This window comes from Impatiens glandulifera, chromosome 6 (genome assembly GCF_907164915.1).
Source record: "Impatiens glandulifera chromosome 6, dImpGla2.1, whole genome shotgun sequence".
NCBI lineage: Eukaryota > Viridiplantae > Streptophyta > Magnoliopsida > Ericales > Balsaminaceae > Impatiens > Impatiens glandulifera.
In genome coordinates this window covers 52,650,382-52,669,943 of record NC_061867.1, presented here as the reverse complement: position 1 = coordinate 52,669,943, position 19,562 = coordinate 52,650,382, and the positions used below count along the sequence as shown (strand labels likewise).

Below are 19,562 nucleotides of genomic sequence, written 5' to 3'. Positions count from 1 at the left end.
TCTTTATTAATACCAACTTTAACATTAGAAAAACATTAACTTCTCAATCAGAGTCGAAACCTTCTTCCACAACTGTCCTATAATTTTTGTTATACTATTTTGATTATATTCTTCATATGAGAAAGAGGGTGGTTCCTAAATAATATTATAGTTAAGTTATAAATAAATGATGGAAACAAATAGAAAATATATTGAACATAGAAGAAATAATAAATACAGAAATAGATAATGTGTTGAGAAATCATACAAATAAAGCTAATCTTAAACAGTATAGATAACAAAAAAAAATGCGAAAAAAAAGTTAACAAGGTTCAGTCAAGAATGTCTACATTCTCATGTAGTTACTTGTAAATATTTCAATAAATAATGGTTCAAGTAACCTTAGATTATAACATCTTTATTTATACATCAAACGAAATTATCAAATCATTCAATAATACATAAAAGTGACATAAAACCTAAAGAATCGCATGTTGATGTCGATAATAGGTTAAGGCGGATCTTATTTAGGAATTCGTTCAAGCTTGACACCAATTTTATTCCTCGTTAGTTCTATTTATAAATTTCCATAATCCAGTAGGTAAAGGCATTGCATTCCAATTTGATCCCAGCAAAGCCAGCTTGGGTGGCTAGGATGTGAAATTGCTCAAGGGTTCGTTCCTTTCCTCCGGGAGTCATTATTAGCATAGTCATGTCAAGTTGATAAATGCTCTTCACGCTTGTTTTGTTATCGACCACATCTGGAACTACACATTCGACCACTATCACTTTTCCTTTAGAAGGCAACGCCTTGTAACAATTCTTGAGCAACTTCAAACAATCTTCATCATTCCAATCGTGAAGTATCCACTGCATGAAACAAATGTACATTTTCACGAACACAAGCACACAAAAACTATGTGTGTTTCAATGTAAGGAAATCTTAAACATGTGCCTTGAACGTTGTTCATTGAAGAATTCAAATCAAGTCAACATAAATTGCTATGTTTTGTTTGTTTTCTTTTAGGAACATATATAATAATAAAAATTAACTATTTTTCATATGATAAGAATGAGTAGATTCTTTTAAATTTACCTTCATGAAAATTACATCGCCCTTTGGGACGCTGTCAAACATATTTCCTTCAATGTGTGTCACACCTGTATGTGTGAAATTTTAAATATCAATTAAGTCTGGTAGAATAAACAATTACATGATAATATATAGGCTAAAATATGCATGCAATATATAATAAGGAAGTGTTAACAACCGAGATAACGAGGAGCGTGACAAATAACGTGTGGTAGGTCAAAGTTAATGCCCTTGATCTTGGGATAAATTGAAATAATTGAGTTGAGGGTATGGCCTAGGCCGCCGCCCACATCCACCAGTGTCATGCTTTCCATGTCTTTGTGAAAGCCTCGATAAGTCAATAGCAACTCTTTGATCATCATATTTGTATGGTTCAACATGGCTCGATTGAACACGTCATTGTACCTTGGATCAACACCTTGGTAATCGAATGGGTTTTTCCCATTTTCCCAATGGAAGGCTACCCCTCCTTCCACCACAGATTTTTTCAAGTGATACCTTCATATTATTAATATCGATCAATGTAATTAATCATATGTTGTCTACCCTTATTAATGACCGGTTTTAGTTCACAATTAATGTAGAACAAACAATACTAACCAGCTTCCAACAACGACCTTGTCATGAAAGAATGTCATGAATGGTGCAAAGGAAACTCCTTCTTCGTTCTTCACAAAATATTTCGCCACAGGAGCCAATCCATATCGTGGCTCGCCATTAGTGGTAGTTGTTGTCAAAATATTGAAGCTAGTGAGAAGCTTGAGTATTCGTTCAAGCATGAGGTGTGCAATAGGATTCTTACAAGGGATTTCAGATACAATCTCTAAAGGGGAGAGCATCACGCCATGACCGGCCTTAGATATGATCTCAAATAAGTTGAGATCGATGGCTGCCTGCATAGTCATGGGTAGTGAAAGGGAGGTTAATAATTGGGTGGCATAGGCTCGGTTCTCTTCTACTTCGTCTTCTATAATACGAAGAGAAATATCGTTGTTGGCTTGAGCCATCGTATGTGGTGGTAAATAGGGATATATTACTAAGTGTATATGTTTGCAATGAATTATAAAGAAAGAAGGTTGTCTATTTATAATAGAGTTTAGTTAGAAAGTTAGTTATATATTGTGTTAGAGATAATCAAAACTAAAATAAGGTTGGATTATAATTCTTATTTTAATTGAATATAAAATCTTCCCTATTATTAATTAATATTATTATTTGTTTTTTTAGAAAAAAAATCATTATTATAAGACATTGTCGTTATATTAAGACATCACATATAAACAACATTTAGTACAGAAAAGTTAGTTAATTACCTAAATCATACCAAAAAATCAATTGTTATCTATTATTAAGACATCACATATAAACAACATTTAGTACATAAGAGTTAGTTAATTACCTAAATCATACCAAAAAAATTAATGGTTATCTTTTGTTTAATAGGTGTCTTAATTAATATTAAGAGTCTAGTTAACATGTCTTAATTAACATTAATTCTAAGAGTTTAAAAGTCATGAAAGTTTGGAAGTTTAAGAATTTTTTTCTTGGAATAAATAGAATAACTAAAATAAAAATATTTTCCATTTTTTTAATCTTATTATCTTGAGTTTGTGAGAGAATACGTCAATTGCCCACTAATGTTTCCAACAAAGTGGTATTAAAGCATGAATGTCTTTGATGTTCCAATATCCACGTCTTACGAATGACAACTATGATAGTTGGTTTATCCGAGTAAAGATGTTACTCGATTCCCAAGGCACTCGGGAAATCATCAGTGATGGAATTGTCTAACCTGATGAGGATGCGACGTTGATCCTAATTCAAACTTTTGAGAAAAACAAAACGAATGATCAGAATGCGCTTTCCATCATCCACTAGTGTCTGGATGATGTTGTTTTTGAGAAAGAAGTAAATGCGTCAACATCGAAGGAGGCATGGGAAATTCTAGAAAATTCTCACAAATGAGTTGTTAAGGTAAAGAGGGTGTCACTTCAGATCTTACGGGAGAATTTGAAGCTCTTCATCAGGAAGCATCGAAGTCTATTTCAGACTATTTCATGTAGATCTTATCTATCGTCAAGCAAATGAAGTGAAATGGAGAAAGCATAGAAGACATTTGAGTAATCGAGAAAATACGGGAAGGGATACAAAAGTCGTTCTTTGAGTGCTACAATTGTCACAAATTAGGTCATTATGCTCGTAATTGCTGGTATTTTGGGGATACAAAAGGAGAAGTCAATTTGACAGAAGAGAAAGAAATGGACGAGTCGATGTATAGTTCTTGGCGCTAAATCAAGAAGTTATTGAAGTAGAAGGTCAATGGTATCTTAACAACGGTGCGAGTAACCACATTTGTGGCGACTGGTCGAAATTCATTGAGATTGAGAAAGAGGCAACTAGAAATATCACGTTCGGAGATGCTTCGAAAATTTAGATGGAAGGCGAAAGTACCAATTTGATTTGGTTGAAGAATGGTACGCACAAGTTTATTTCTAATGTGTATTATGTCCCTAAATTAAAGAGTAATATTTTGAGTTTTGGGCAACTCATGGAAAGAGACTACCATATTTTAATGAAGTATCATAATTTTTGGCTAGAGATGGAAGCACTAACCTAATTACGAAGGTGACGATGTCGAAGAATATGATGTTTTCGCTTCCTATTCAAAATGAATGGCTAAATTTCTTGCAAGTGTTTGTGACAGAACCAGCGTGGTGTTGGAACATGAGGATGGGACATTTCAATTTCGGTGATCTAAAAAGGATGTCCGAAAAGAAAATGGTGAAGGGGGATGTCTTTGATTAATCATCTAGATCAACTTTGTGAAGCATGTCTTCTAGGAAAACATGCAAGAGATAGCTTACCGAAGGAAACAACGTCAAGAGCAACGAATCCACTTGAATTAATTCATGCCGATGTATGTGGACCAAACAAGCCATCGTCTTATGGTCAAAGTAATTATTACTTACTTTCATCGACGATTTTAGCCAAAAGAAATGGGTTTATTTCTTGAAAAAAATTCTAAATGTTTTGATAATTTTAAGAATTTCAAAACGTTGATGGAGAAAGAGTAGATCTACATGATTCAGGCGTTGAGAACCAATAGAGGTGAAATTTACTTTTAATGCCTTTAACTGTTTTTGTGAATAAAATGGCATTAGTCATTTTCTCACAGCTCCAAGATCTCCACAACAAAATGGAGTGGCTGAAAAGAAGAACCGATCTATTCTCAACATGTCTCAAAGCATTATGAAACATAGAGAAGATGCCAAAAGAATTTTGGGCGGAAGTAGTGGCTTGTGCATTGTATCTCCTTAATCGTTGTCCGACCAAAAGCGGGAAAGACCTAACACCAATTGAAGATTGGAGCGGAAAGAAGCCAGATGTATCTCACCTAAGCATTTTTGGATGTATTACCTACAAGCATGTGCCTGAGCAAAAGAGAACCAAACTTGATGATAGAAGCAAAAAGTTTGTGTTCATCAGTTATGACGGAAAATCAAAGGGATTATAGCTCTACAATTCTGTCAACGGAAATATGGTTGTGAGTCATGATGTAAAGTTTGATGAAAATGATTCTTGGAATTAGGAAGTTAATGAAGATTCCGTTAACAAATTATTCTCATTCTTCGATGAGGACAAACAAGAAACATGGCAACCCGTAATTTCTACAACGACAAGGACATATATTCTAGTGCATCTTTATCAAGTGGAAGTTCTAATAAAGGATCACGAAGGATGAGAACTATCCAAGAACTTTACGAGAATACGAAGGTAATGAATGTTGTCTTTATGTTCTATCTTTTAGCCGAAACAACGCCCTTATGTTTTGAAAAAACTAGTAAGGAGAATAAATGGATGTAAGCCATGGAAGATGAGATTCGAGCCATTGAAAGAAACGATACATGGGAAATCACTTCTCTTCTAGCGGGTCAAAAGTCCATTGGTGACAAGTGGATATTCAAAGAGAAAAAGAATTTCAAAGGTGTGGTGGAAAAATATAAAGCAATATTAGTCATCAAATCGTATGCACAACGACACGGAGTGGACTATGATAAAGTATTTACTCCAGTTACTCGTCTAGAAACAATCAAATTTTTTATTTCACTAGCGGCACAAAAAAACTAAAAATATTATTCCAATTAGACGTGAAGTCAATATTTCTTAACGGTTTCCTTAAGGAGGATGTTAGGATCGGGGTCCCCCTTGGAGGACCGGGGTTCCGGTTTTGGGAGGGTTGACCGCTTAAAATACAATACACACGCTCTAATTAGTGATAGTCCGGTTACAGACTACAATTATTCTCAACACTACGCAAACTGTTACAAACTCTTGAACCGGGTTCAAGGGCGGAAATGTCTATTTCAGCTTGAAGCAAACACGCAAGATTTAGTTTTGATGAGATTAATAAGGAATCGGTTAAATGGAATATGTGGACCGGTTTGGTTAAGGATTATGTTTAGGTTTGTAGTAGTTCGGTTTTTAGAGTGAATAAGCCGGAAATAAAAGAAAAGACACGAGATAAGATTTTTTATGGATGTTCGGAGCAAACCCTCCTACGTCACCCCTTCTTCTCAGATTATGAGAAGGATCTCCACTAACTTTGAATGTTACAACACTCACAACTGCCGGATGAGCCTAACTCGCTACTCGCCGGTTACACCACTTCACTCTGATGTAATACAATAACACAATACAACAACAATGCTTTTGGTAAATGAAATTGCTATTTAGGATCGCGCGTGAGATTTCTTTCTCTCTCTTAAGATTTCAGAATTGTATTTAATGAAGACCTTTCGTCTTCCTTTTATAGTAAATGATATCCTAACAGTCATTTTCTTCTCTCTCTCCGTAGGATTGGTCAGTTTGACACCACGTCGGTTCAGAGATGTTGTGTGCACGTTTCATCTTTCTGGAACTTGGCAAGCATGCATACACCGGTCAGGTATTGGTGACGTGAGCGGCTTGCAGTTTTGGACACATGTCAAACATGCACGTTCAGGCCGTCTGATTCAGATAAGCAGATCATCATTGTTTTTATTGCATGCTTCTGATCCGGATCTAATCTTCTTACATTTTCCTAAGAATCGTCTATTTCGTCATATTACATCATCTTGTACTTCGAAGTTTTCGGTTGATCTTCTCGTAATATGGTCCGGCTGGGATTGAGAGCCTTCTTGCTAGCCGGTCTGGTTGAGATGTTAAAGCCGGTTCCTCTTGATCATGATTTGATCATCTAGAGCCGGATTACTTTGGTATACTCTCCAGGCGGTTTATGCGGTCTCCAGTCGGTGGCTTGATCTGTTTCTGCACATGAAAGTTGAGATTAATTTAGTTCTCTGGCCGTTTAAAATTAACTTACTTAATTTTTCTAACAATTTCTCCCTTTTTGATTATTTAGAATAAATATTCAAAAATTGTAGTGTATGGCCGATTTTAAAATTAATTTACTTAATTTTTCTAACAATTTCTCTCTTTTTGATTATTTAGAATAAATTTTCAAAACTAGTAATGTTTGACCGGTTTTGAAAAATGTGTTTAACAATTTCTCCCTTTTTGATATTTTTCAAAAAAAAATTTCAAAACCAAAATGTTTTTCAAAAATGCAAATTATAATTTACGTCTAAAATCTTTTGAAGATAATAGAGTGCATAAACCGGGATAACTTAAAAACAATAGATATCTTAAACGATAAGTTCATAGAGAATAAGGTAAGTAAGTAAGCTAAGGGTCGGATGATCCTCCCTTTTCCTTTTTCTTTCGCTTAGCCTCCTCTTCTTTCCATTCTCTTTCTCTTCTGTCCGCGTCAATGCACCATCCGGTAAAAACACTTGTTGTACCGGGATTACGTTGGTTGAACCGGAAGAAACCGTCTGCTGGTCTAGGTGGTTGGGATGATTGAGAAATTATCGGTCCATGGCTTGGTGATGCGATTGATGATGCTACGGCTTTCTTCTTCCTTGGGTTTAGCTGTTCAGCATCCTCCTCTTCTTCTTCATCAAGAGGTTCTTCGGACTGACCAACTGGTTAAGGACCTTCAATGCCGCTTTGTTCCACCTGTTTCATCAAACTTACAATCTGCTTTCTTTTATTCCTCTTCCTTGTTATCATTGAGTGCTGAGCTTGTATTGGCGTGGATTCCGGTTGAGCGACTTTTTCTTCCTTATCGATTTTCTTGGCTAACTTGAGGTCATTGTCTTCCGTTTCCTTTCTCAACCGTTCCCTGTCTTCCTCTTCGGTTTGGATTCTACGAGCTGTTTCGGCATTCAATCGAATCTGTTCTTGTGTTCTAGCCTCTTGCAGCTTAGTCAGCTCATCAATCTGAGCTGTAATAGCTTGCATCATCTCGAGAATCGGTGCGGTTGCCATTTCAACTGATCTTTCAACCGTTGTCTTGATGGATACCTGAACCGTTTCAACTAATTCGGTTTGTACGGATGCCCGAACCGTTTCAACTAATTCAGTTTGTATGGATGAGATTATGGCGTCCGTAACTGTGTTGAATTCGTTGAATGAGGAGGCGGTGGTATCGGTAATGACTTCCTTAATCTGCTCAAGTCCCAGATTCTGATCAGTTTGAGATGGAGATTTGACCCGGTTATCCTCGTTTTCAATTTCTTGTGGCTGAGGTCCCTCTTGCCTGTTCCCCGCCGACTTGGAAGATTCACCGATTTTGAAGATCGGTCTACTTTGAAACTGATCGGCATGTAGAAGAAGTTGTTTGCAGTTTTCTCTCCATTCTGCCTCTAGCCGGTTAACATTATTGATGAGGTCATCTCTTACTTTTTGGAACCGATTGAACATTTTCAATTCCATCTGAGTTAATTCTTCTCCATCCGCATTCATCAAGGCGTCGTCTACCGCCTTCAGCTTGGCGTACTACTCAATCGCTTCTATTTTGGCATATGCTGCTTGAACAACTTCAGTGCCTGCAATTTTGAGAGCATCATGTTCTAACCGCAAAAGTTTCGTCCAATAATCATTTCCTGTGAAGTCGGGGATCATGTCGGAGAGTTTTGTTTCACATCTGAGTCTGACCCACAAGTGATACGGGCCGGCTATTTCTTCAGCCTCCTTATTCATGTCCCGGATGAACTCTTGGAACATTGCTTCTTATTCTTCCTTTGAAATAGGAACCTCAGCGTCGGGTGTGATTTCATGTTGTCTAGGACCGGTTATGTTTCTTTGCGAGTCGTTGCCTCCTTGCACCAGAGGGTCTTCGATCATTACCTCTTTTCCTTTGGAGACCTGAGATGAACCTTCAGGTGTAATAGATGGATTAGATGGCCCATCTTGGGCCGCTTTAGAATTTGATCCGGTTGGAACAAATTTGTCCCCAGCTGATCCGGATGGTTCCCTTTCATCGTTGTTTCCCTCCCACGCCGGAGAGATGATGTTTTCAGAGTTGGCCGCTTCTTCGGCTGGGTTAACTGTGGTCTGACCGGTTGCTCCAACCTGATCAGTGTTCTTGAGAAAGCTTGTAACATCGTCTTCAGTTTCACAATTGACGTTTTGGACCACGTTCTCTATTACCTCCGATGTTCTCAATTCGATATTGTCGATTACATCGTTAATATTTTTAGTCGGAGACTTAGAGCTTTAAGAGTAAGTACTAACTTCTATAACTGGAGTCTCCTTTAACTAGAGTCTCCTTTAACTTGGACAGTACATCTTGGCTCCCCGAGGATTCGGTTTGCCTTAATGGAACTGCTTCGGCCAAGTTTGTCTCCTTTTCCGGAGGAGAAGAAGAGTGGATCAATGTCGGACGGACTATGTTTAGTGGGGTTGGTTGAATCAGCTGATCATTCGGTTTGGGAGATGTTCCCGAAGACAAGGTTTTCTCAGAATCTGCCGGTTTCTTAGTGCTTTTCTTTGCTGAAAGCTTTACTCTCCCCTTTTTCTGCGGAACCTCGATTTGTTTGGCCTTTCCCTTTGGATCGGCTTCTTTGGAACTATCACCAACCGGTGCAGCCGGTTCGGCTTCCTTTGTTGATTTGGCCCTTGTAGCTCTCGGCTTGGCTGGCTTAACCGTTCTCTTACTCATGTGTTCAGAAGTTAATATTTTAGAGGAGGAGAGCAGTGTACCTTCGCCGATTTTGACGCGTAGGAAATGCAAAAGTTTCCCAATCTGCATGGCATAAGCTTGAACCCGACCGTTCGTTTTGGCCACCACCTCGCAAAGTTGTTCGAACAAAACGTATCCCCAATCGATCTTGTCAGAGTGGACAATTGCCATCAACATTTGCAGCTTCAATTTGGTCAGATTGTCAAAGTTTCCTCATTTTCCTTGAAGAGATCTAGAGATAATATCCACTAGCCATCTGAACTCTGGCTTGAGCTTGTTCTTCCGGCTGAAGTGAGATACCAGATCCGTTTCATCGCATGAGATAGTTAGCCGGACTGCGTTAGATTCGGCTTGTGATAGACTTGTTTTGAAATCTTTCCCGGTGTTGGGCAAACCGAGAGCTTCCGAAAATATCTCTTCAGTTATAACGACCGCCTTGCCGCACACGGTGGCAGAGATAGTTTTTTTCGTCAGAGTCGCCGTTCTTAAGAACTCTTCAACTTCATTCTGGTGGACGAAGAACGGACCAGAAAGAAAGGTCTCTAGCCCAGAATCTTTCACGGATTGGAACACTGCTTTGTGTTCGTCGGCAGCATGTTCTTCGATATCGTTGAAATTGACCTGCAAGATATATTTGAAGAGTGCTAGATTTGATTCCATGGTGAGATAATTCAATGAGGAAGATGAAGATCGTGAGTAGTTTAGAATGCAGAAAGCTGTAGGGATTTTTAGAGAGAGAAAGCTTGGGTGAATAATGAGAGGTTTCTGACTTATATAGGTGAGCGGTTTTTGACGGTTAAGAAGTTGAACCGTCACTTCATTCTTTGTTTTGGCACCAATTTTCCTTCCAAAAGTTACTGCAGTAACTTTTGGCGGTAATTACGAAGAGTAAATGTGGGCGGTAAGATTGGACGGTAAACTGTGGGCGGTAAACCTGAATTTTTAGATGTGTTTTTGAGATTTATTTCCTCAACCGGAAATTTTGTTAACCAGAAGATTTGATGTGAATGAGGTTAAAACCGGAAGGAAATTTGTGTGAAAAACCGGGAGATTAAAAATATGAAAATCTTATAATAAACCGAAAGAAATGAGATCATAAGTGGTTATCTGGTCGTACAACAAAATGACTACAGTAACCGGAAACTACATAGATTTAAAGAAAATCAAACCACTCTCCCTCTCTCATCCTGTCAACCCATTCCTCCACGGTGTTGCCACTCCGGTTTTGGATTCTTCTTATCCATCTTTCCATCATGGAGTTGGTAATGGTGTTGGTCGGTCCTACAGGAACCTCCGGTCCGAAGTTGGGAAAGTGAGCTCGTAGGTATCGGTTGATTTGGGGAGCAAAGTCGATTCTTCCCCTTGGAGCTTGAATGAGTTTCTTCAGATTGTTGAAGAGGTATGAGGCCCAGTTTATGGGCGAGGATGTGACGATTGCGATCATGAGGTCGAAAACCTCGCGGTTGTAATTCTGGTTTGCCATTCGGCCCAGAATGGACCACTGGACCAAGTCGTGAAAGATTTGGTATTGAGGTGCGAGTTCATCTTTTTGACCGCAATCATCAACCGGATGGATAGAGCCGGAAAAGATGAAAGCATAGTGCTCTTTTGCTGGAAATTAGGGTGTTGGGAAATCCGAAAATCCTTCGGATGGAAGTTGGAAAAAGTTGGCGAATGACTCCTCGGTGAGCCAATGGAGTGAGCCGTCAATGATGGTTCTGATGCTGCCATCAATGCAAACGTGTCCGTTGTTGAAAAATTCATACACCTCCTCTTCGAGGATGGTGTTCGAACCTTCAAGAAAACTTTGTAGCCCCGATTCGACGATAGAAGAAAAGATAGTCTCTTCAATCTAGAGTTTAGCATTTCGTAGAAATAAACTATGATAGTGTTTCAGATTTTGGCAATCATCTTCGAAAGATTCAATCTTAGAGAGAGAAGGATGTTTCTGAAGTGTGATTTGCTGGAGGAGGGGTGAAGTCACTTTTATAGTGCAGGCGGTTGAAGTGCATTTAATTAGAATATTTTGAAAAATCAGACCGTTCATGTATGGTCATAAATGCTTGACATTTTTCAAGGGAATAATCTGTTTGGGAAGGATAATTAGTAGGCTGTCTAGTCTATCCGGATTAGGCATGCTTTTTGAGAAGCGGATATTTCAATTTTCAAGACTGATTTGATATTGTTTGATGTAGAGCATTTAATGTCTTTATTTTCTCAAGATTTTGACGGAAGAGGAAATAACAGGTTTTCATTACGAAAAGTACCAAACCGGTAGTACAGCAAAATTACAGGTTTGATAAGTGAAAAATAAAGAAGAGATTAGACATTGGATGATCCATCGGTTTGATTCTTCTTAGCTCTTGCCGCTTCCCACCGGTCGATCAGCTCTTGGATTCTATCCTTCGTTAGCACATGTTTCGGGTGGAGAGTTACGAAAGGGCCGGAGTGAATGTTCAGGCTTTCATAGAAACCGCTTAGCTGAGGAGCGTATCCGGTTTTGTTTGAGATGATCATCTTCTTCAGATTGCTGAAGATGATTCAGGACTAGTTTACCGGTGTCCCGACCGTGATGGCAATCATCATTTCGAACATTCTCTGGGTATAGTAGTAGCTCTTTTTTCTACCCAGAACAGATTTTCCTAGAATCTCATTCAAAATCTGGTACTTGTGAGAGAGTTGACTCTTAGCACCCCAGGGCTTAACCGGGATGTTAAAGTTTGAGAATTGGTGACACATTTCTTCAATGGTCACTAGAGAGTAAGTGAGGTCGGTTACCCCTTCAGTAGGTAAACCGCAATATTCAGCGAAATCCGTCTCGCTGAATAAAAATGATTGACCATAGACTCGTGCCACGATAATGTCTCGGTGAACTTCTTTTGCTGTTTCGAAGAACTCATCGACTACCAAATAGTCGATGATGAATCTATTCTCCAAGAACTTTCTTAGCCCGGTTCTTTCAAGGTCTAAGAACATTTCCTTAATGCCATGATATTCATATTGGTAGATGGAGTTAAAATCAGCCAACAAGATCTTTTTAGCGAATGGTGAGGAGTTCATGTTCTTGTGATAGGTTTAGTTCAAGAGTTTTGTGAATAGTGAATTGTTTTGAAGGATGAAAGGTTGTTTATATAGCAAGGGGTTCGGCTAGGTTAGTAGGTTAAGCATGCTTAGTGATGTCATCGGTTAATTAATAGGGGTTAACTTGTTTAGGTGTAGAATGTTTAGTTCCAATGCAAAAGTAATCATTACTAAAGATTTTCATGATGACAGTAAATATATGGACAAGATGTTAGTCTTCCTCTCTTGATGATGGACACGTGTCGTCATCTTGATTGTGGTAGACTGTTTTATGATTCATAGGTTTCATTTTGAAGGTGTGCATAAAAACGCGGTTAGCCGTCCCAAGTTAACCGGAAAAGTTCAATTTACCGAAACCATGATGCATTTTACCAGTTGGTTTTCCATGACCGGTTTTATTAGAATAGATTGTTCTGGTGTGAAGAAATATTGAATTAGGTCAACATTTGTTCTGCTTTGGACTAAACTTATCCGGTTTACCAAGTCATTTGAACCGCTTAGTACGTATACATGTGGTTTGATATTATGAATTTGTCAGGTATAACCGAAGACTTCCTTCCGGTTAGCATCCTTGAATATTTAATGTCATATTAGGGTAAAGTTTGAGAAGCGAGAGCTTCTCCCTAAACACATACCCCAGTTTTCATGATGAGATTTTTGAAAGCATGCATTAATGATTATGCCATAAGTTGTTTGCTATCAGTAAGTCCTAAAATATTTCTAAAATAAGAGAACTTAGCTTCCTGTAGCGGTTTGGTGAAGATGTCAGCCACTTGTTGTTCAGTCGAGACATACTTCAGCCGGATGTGTTTCTGTTGAACATGCTCCCGGATGAAATGATGTCTTATGTCAATGTGTTTCGTTATTGAGTGCAACACCGGATTATATGTGATCGATATTGCGCTGGTGTTGTCACAGAATATTGGTGACTCTTCAGCAATCACGCCAAAATCCCTTAGTTGTTGTTGGATCCAGAGGAGTTGTGCATAGTAGCTTCCGGCTGCTAGGTACTCTGCCTCTGCAGTTGATGTTGCAACTGAAGTTTACTTTTTGCTATTACATGAGACAAGTCGGTCTCCCAGAAACTGGAAGGTCCCACTTGTACTCTTTTGATCAATTTTGCAGCCTGCATAGTCTGCATCTGAGTAGCTTATGTGATTGAAGCTTGAATCTTTTGGGTACCAAAGTCCCACATCTTGAGTCCTTTTCAAATATTTTAAGATCCTTTTAGCCGCGGTATAGTGTGATTGCTTTGGATTGGCTTGAAATCTCCTGCATTCTCCGACCCCGAACAGGATGTCCGGTCGGCTGGCTGTGAGATAAAGCAATGAACCAATGATTCCTCAATATGCCGTGATGTCAACGGCTTGACCATCCTCATCTTTGTCTAGTTTTACGGAAGAACTCATCGGTGTGGCCGCCTCAACACATGTGTCCATTCCAAATTTCTTCAATAGTTCGGTTGTGTACTTTGGCTGGCTTATAAATGTTCCGGTTTCGATCTGCTTAACCTGAAGCCCTATGAATAAACTTAGTTCTCCCATCATACTCATTTGAAATTTGTTAGTCATCATTTTTGAGAATTTATCACATAATTTTGGATCGGTTGATCCAAAAATAATATCATCAACATAGATTTGAACAAGTAGTATGTGTTCCTTTTTCTTAAATTTGAAAAGAGTTTTATCGACTGAGCCTATTGTAAACTTGTGATCAAATAAGAATTGTGTTAATGTATCGTACCAAGCTCTTGTAGCCTGTTTCAAACCGTAAAGGGCTTTGTTTAGCCGGTAAACATGATTTACGTGTTCTAGATTTTTAAAACCTGGAGGTTCATTAACATACACCTCTTCATTTATTTTACCGTTTAGAAAAGCGCTTTTAACATCTATTTGAAATATTTTGGAATTTTTGAAAGCTGCAAATGCTAGAAATATTCGAATGGCTTCAAGTCTAGCTACAGTAGCAAATGATTCTTCAAAATCAATGCCTTCTTCCTGTTTATACCCTTGAGCCACTAACCGGGTCTTATTCCTCGTAACTAAACTGTCTTCATTGAGTTTATTTCTGAATAACATCATGTTCCTATAACCGGTTTGTTTTTCAGTCTAGGAACTAAGTATCAGACTTTATTTCTCTCAAACTCGTTTAGTTCCTCTTGCATTGCTAAGATCCAATCAGGATCTGACAAAGCTTCATCCACCTTTTCCGGCTCAATTTGTGATATTAAAGCTGAGTTTTCATAGTGTTCTAAATTGTGTTGCCTAGTTCGGACGGGTGATGAGATGTTACCTATTACTAGTTCAAGAGGATGATTTTTATTCCTTCTGAGATTTATCCGAGACGTGTCTTCCAAGCGTTCGGTTGGCTGATCAAGGTTAGACTGATCGGTAGGCTGAACAGAGTTAGACCAACCGATTTCTTCAGTTGAAACTGAAGAGTCAACTTTTTGTGGTAAAGCAGCTTGATCAGGCTGAGGTTCAACATCAACCGCTTGATCATTTACATATCGTTTATAAACCGGAACCTCATCTTCATCATCAGAATAGATATTGAAATTTTCCATTTTGTTGTGAAGGTCGAAGGGTAATGCAGTATTTCGTTCAACCGATTCATAAAAAACAACGTGAGATGTTTCTTCAACTGTTAAGGTTCTAGTATTGTAAATTCTATACACTTTACTTACAGCTGAATATCCCAACATTATTCCTTCATCGGATTTAGCATCAAATGCGGTCAAATAAGTTTTGCCGTTGATGTGAACATAGCATTTACTACCAAAAATTCTAAAATACCGTATGTTTGGAATTCTGTCATAGTATATCTCAAAAGGGGTTTTAGAAAATCATTTAGTTACTAGAGACCGGTTTTGAGTATAACATGCGGTATTGATAGTCTCAGCCCAGAATTTTTGAGCAATACCCGAATCGGCTATCATTGACCTTGCGGCTTCCTTGAGAGTTCGGTTTCTTCTCTCATTCAGGCCGTTTTGTTGAGGAGTTCTGGCACTAGACAACTCGTGTCTAATACCGAAATCATCAAGAAAAGTAGTTAAGTTGTTATTTGTAAATTCGGTTCCTCTATCACTTCTGATTTTGTTTACCCGAATAGATTTTTCATTTTGTATCTTCAAAATCAGTTTAATTAGGTTTGGTGTTGCTTGATTTTTAGAAGCTAAAAATGTTACCCACGTAAATTTAGAATAATCATCAACAACTACCATAGTATATTGCATGCCTCCTATGCTTGTTACCCTAACTGGACCAAACAGATCCATATGAAGGAGTTCTAAACATCGTTCGGATTGATGATTTCCTTTACTTTTAAAAAAAGACTTTATTTGTTTACCCATTTGGCATGCAGCACATACTTTGTCTTTTGAGAACTTGACATTTGGAAAACTGTAAACTAATTCCTTGGAACAAATGAAGTTTATTGTTTTAAAATTCAAATGGTTTAGTCGTTTGTGCCAGAGCCAGTTTGGATCATTTCCAGCTATCATGCATACAGGGTTTTCAATCTTAGTTTTCCAATCAACTTTGTAAATATTCCCTATCCGGTTTCCGGTTAGTAAAATGTCATTTTGATGATCTTTAACTAAACATGCATTTTTATGAAACTCAACCTTGTATCCTACATCGCACATTTGACTAATGCTTAACAAGTTAAAATGCAAGTTTTCTACCAATGGTACATTATTTATAGACAAGTTACCATGGACAATCTTACCCTTGCCCACAGTTCTACCTTTTGAGTTGTCACCAAATGTGATTACTGCTCCGCTTTCATGCATGATGTCGGTGAGTAGTCCACTGTTGCTGGTCATGTGTCTTGAACATCCACTGTCCAGATACCATTCCGAGTTCCTTAGGCGATTGCTTCTCCTAACCTGCAAAAAGAAATATTTACACCTTTTTGGTACCCACATTCAGTTGGGTCCGTGGTTGATTAGTCCCTTTGGGATCCAGACTTTGATGAGTCGGATCACTTTTCCGGTAATGGTTCTAATTGTATTTGGCTTAACCTCTTGCTGTTCACCCAAGAGTGCCTTGTGTCGTGGTGATGAATAGTTTTGATTATTTTGAGATACACGTGTTTTGTTTTGTTTATCTCTTGACCGGTTGGCTCACATTCTCTCAAGATGAAGTCATTTTTCCGAGTCAGTTGGACTAACATATTTTAGTTCCGGTTTTATGACAGTTTCTGCCTCATTGTTGGTTGAAGAGCTCTTGACAAATCTTACGAAGGAAGATTTTTTTTGTGAGATTCATCCCGTTAGAGTGATTTGATTTGTTGGATTTGTTTTGTTTGTATCCGATACCAAATTTACATTTAGGGTGCCTCTTATACTTGCACATCTGATTTACGGCTTCACGGGATCTTTTCCAAGCAGTCATAATATAATATGTTCGTTCATTTTCTTCGGTTACCGGTTGAACTGTCTCCTCATTTTCTAAGGATAGTCCAGCCGGTTCATATACCGTGGTTTCGCATGGCTCACCAGCGGTACCACTTTACTCTCCGGTTTCATGTTCTAACCGAGTCGGTATGTATGCAGATATGTTTCTGAACTCAAACCATTTCGTTGAGTGCAGAAATCAGATATTCCTTAGTAAATTCATCAGAAGAGAAGTCAAATACCTCTTCGTCGTTTGCCATGAAGCATGTTACTCTCTTCATTATTTTCGTTGTCGAAGTATGCCCAGTCGCTTCCACCGTCGGATACGATGAGTGTCTTTTGTATTTCTTTTCCTTCATCGGCTTGCTGGTTATCGTTCCTTCGGTAATCGTTTCTTTGGTTGCCATTCCTCCGGTAATCGTTCCCTTGATAGTTGTTACCCTAATAACGGTTACCTTGATAGTTGTTGTTTTGGTAGTTGTTTTCCGGTTTTCGATTGTCTCTTCTCGGTTTCCTACACTCCGGTCTGAAATGTCCAAAACCATTATAGTTATAGCATCTTTTATTTGATTTATCAACATAGTTATAATTAAAACTGTTGTTAGATGGTGGTTGGTTCTAATTCATGAATCTCCCGAATTTCTTTGCTAGCATCGCCATCACGTCTTCACTGATCTGGTCATCGTTTTTGACGGGAGCCAGAGTGGTTGATACATGGACCGCCAGTTCCACCGTTGTAACCAAAGCTCTGGTTGCGGTTGACATTGATGCTTCATCTTCGATTCGAGACTTTATCTCGAACTCGTATGCTTTTAGATCTTCAAACACATCATGCAGTTTCATCTGCCCGAGATTGCTTGACTCTCTCATCACTATGGTCTTGATATCACATGTGCTCGGTAGTGATCTTAAAGCTTTGATAATTATCTCACTGTTATCATATCTTTTTCCGAGTGTTTGCAGCTCGTTGACCACGCTAGTGAACCGGTTGCTGAACTCCTTCATGTTTTTTCCCGGTTTCATCCTGATGTTCTCGTATTTTTGAGTTGCCACCAAGATTTTGTTTTCTTTTGTCCTTTCATTTCCTTCATGGATCTGAATGGACGTTTCCCATGCTTCCTTTGCATTTTCACAATCTGAGATTTTGTTCAGTGTGTTGTCGTCTATAGCCTTGTAGATGTGTCTCATGCAATGGTTGTCCAGGTTACTTTTTCTCTGATCTTCAGTTGTCCATGCATCTATCTCCTTGTTATCTATCCATCCACATTTACCGACTCCTTATAAATATCATCCAAACCTTGTGCGTTGCTTCAAACTGAAATAGACATTTCCGCCCTTGAACCCTGTTCAAGAGTCTGTGACAGTTTGCGTAGTATTGAGAACGGTTGTAGTCTCTAACCGGACTATCACCAATCAGAGAGTGTGTTGTGTTGTTGTAAGCGTTCACCCTTCAAAACCGGAACCTCGGTACTCCAAGGGCGATCCCGATCCTAACAAGTGGTATTAGAGCGAGGTTCTTAACAGTCAAGCAACCAAAGAAGATGGGAAGCATGACCCACAGCGATAGGCCACTTATTCTAAACATTGAGGCATTTAACAGTTGGAAGAAACAGATGTATTTACATCTGATCACGTTGGATGATGAAATGAGCAGCATCCTAAAGGAAGGTCCGATAAAGATTGAAAAGGAGAAAGAAGCATGGACGGCTGAAGATAAGAGAAGAAGTAACCTAGACAACCATTGCATGAGACATATTTTCAAATCTTTGGACAACAACACTTTCGAGAAAGTCATGGAATGCGAAACGGGAAAAGAAGTGTGGGAAAAGTTTATCCAACTGTTTGTAGGTAGTGATCAAACAAAGGAGAACCAGAAAGAGTAGAAGGCTCTAATGGCTGCTGAAAGCAAGAGAAAATGGGCCGATAGCGATTCAGACGACTCATCATCCAGCGACAGTGATGATAAAGTTGAAACCTACTTAACGGCTAAGAAAGAATCTGAGGTATTTGATCTCTCCTTTGATGATTTTACCCGAGATGATCTAATTGCTGCACTAAATGACATGGTCATTAAGTATAGAAAACTGTCAGAATCTTTTAATAAAACTATTTCAAAAAGTAAGTTTGATAGTTCAAGTTGTTCATCTCAAATCAAAGAGGTTGATGTTTCAATAAGTGAGATCTCATCTGTAAATGAGAAGCTCAATGAAGAAATTACAAGCTGTAATGATTTAACTTCAAAGGATGAAATGATTTATGAAAACCAACTTCAAGCTGGCTGAAACCTGAGAGAAGGATAGACAGTTTGTATGGCAAAGAAAAACTTGACCGAAAGTCAAGAGATGTTTACTGAAAATCATCCTTTAAAGTTAAATCATCAGCAGGTAGATATACTATACATACACACAACGAAAAATCCATCAAAATAATCAAAGTATGGATTCCCAGGGGATTAATAAGCCATGGACCCAAAGAAAAATGGGGACCAGATTTTCTGTTGTCTATGAATGTAGGTAATCAAGACATAAACTTAGAAGAGTAAACATTGCATCCGGGCCGGTTGTTGACGAACACATCACATGAAGGGAACAAGAATGAAGTGGCTAACATCCTCACAAAGCCACTTCTCGAGTCTAAGTTTTCTTCCCTTAGAAATATTTTAGGATTGTTAGATTACAATAATTCCTAAACTAATTTAAATTTTAAATCCGGCCAAACAAATTTAAGCTCTTTAAAACCGGCCAAACAAATATAAGCTCTTTAAAACCGGCCAAACAAATATAAGCTCTTTAAAACCAGCCAAACAAATATAAGCTCTTTAAAACCGGCCAAACAAATATAAGCTCTTTAAAACCAGCCAAACAGATATAAGCATTTTAAAAACCGGCCAACAATTACAAGTTTTGAATATTTATTCTAAATAATCAAAAAGGGAGAAATTGTTA

At 38.3% G+C, this 19,562-nt stretch overlaps 1 protein-coding gene across 1 annotated transcript in view; it reads right to left on the bottom strand.

The window, feature by feature from the left end:
* Positions 1–478: 478 nt before the first annotated feature.
* LOC124941098 (caffeic acid 3-O-methyltransferase-like) overlaps positions 479–19,562 on the bottom strand; it is a 31,764-nt gene continuing 12,680 nt past the window's right edge. The window contains exons 2-4 of the mRNA XM_047481368.1: positions 1,251–1,570; positions 1,076–1,140; positions 479–849 (exon numbers count right to left, since the gene is read on the bottom strand). Coding sequence (XP_047337324.1) covers positions 553–849; positions 1,076–1,140; positions 1,251–1,570 — 682 coding nt within the window. The 3' untranslated portion in view covers positions 479–552. The remainder of the gene's footprint in view (positions 850–1,075; positions 1,141–1,250; positions 1,571–19,562) is intronic.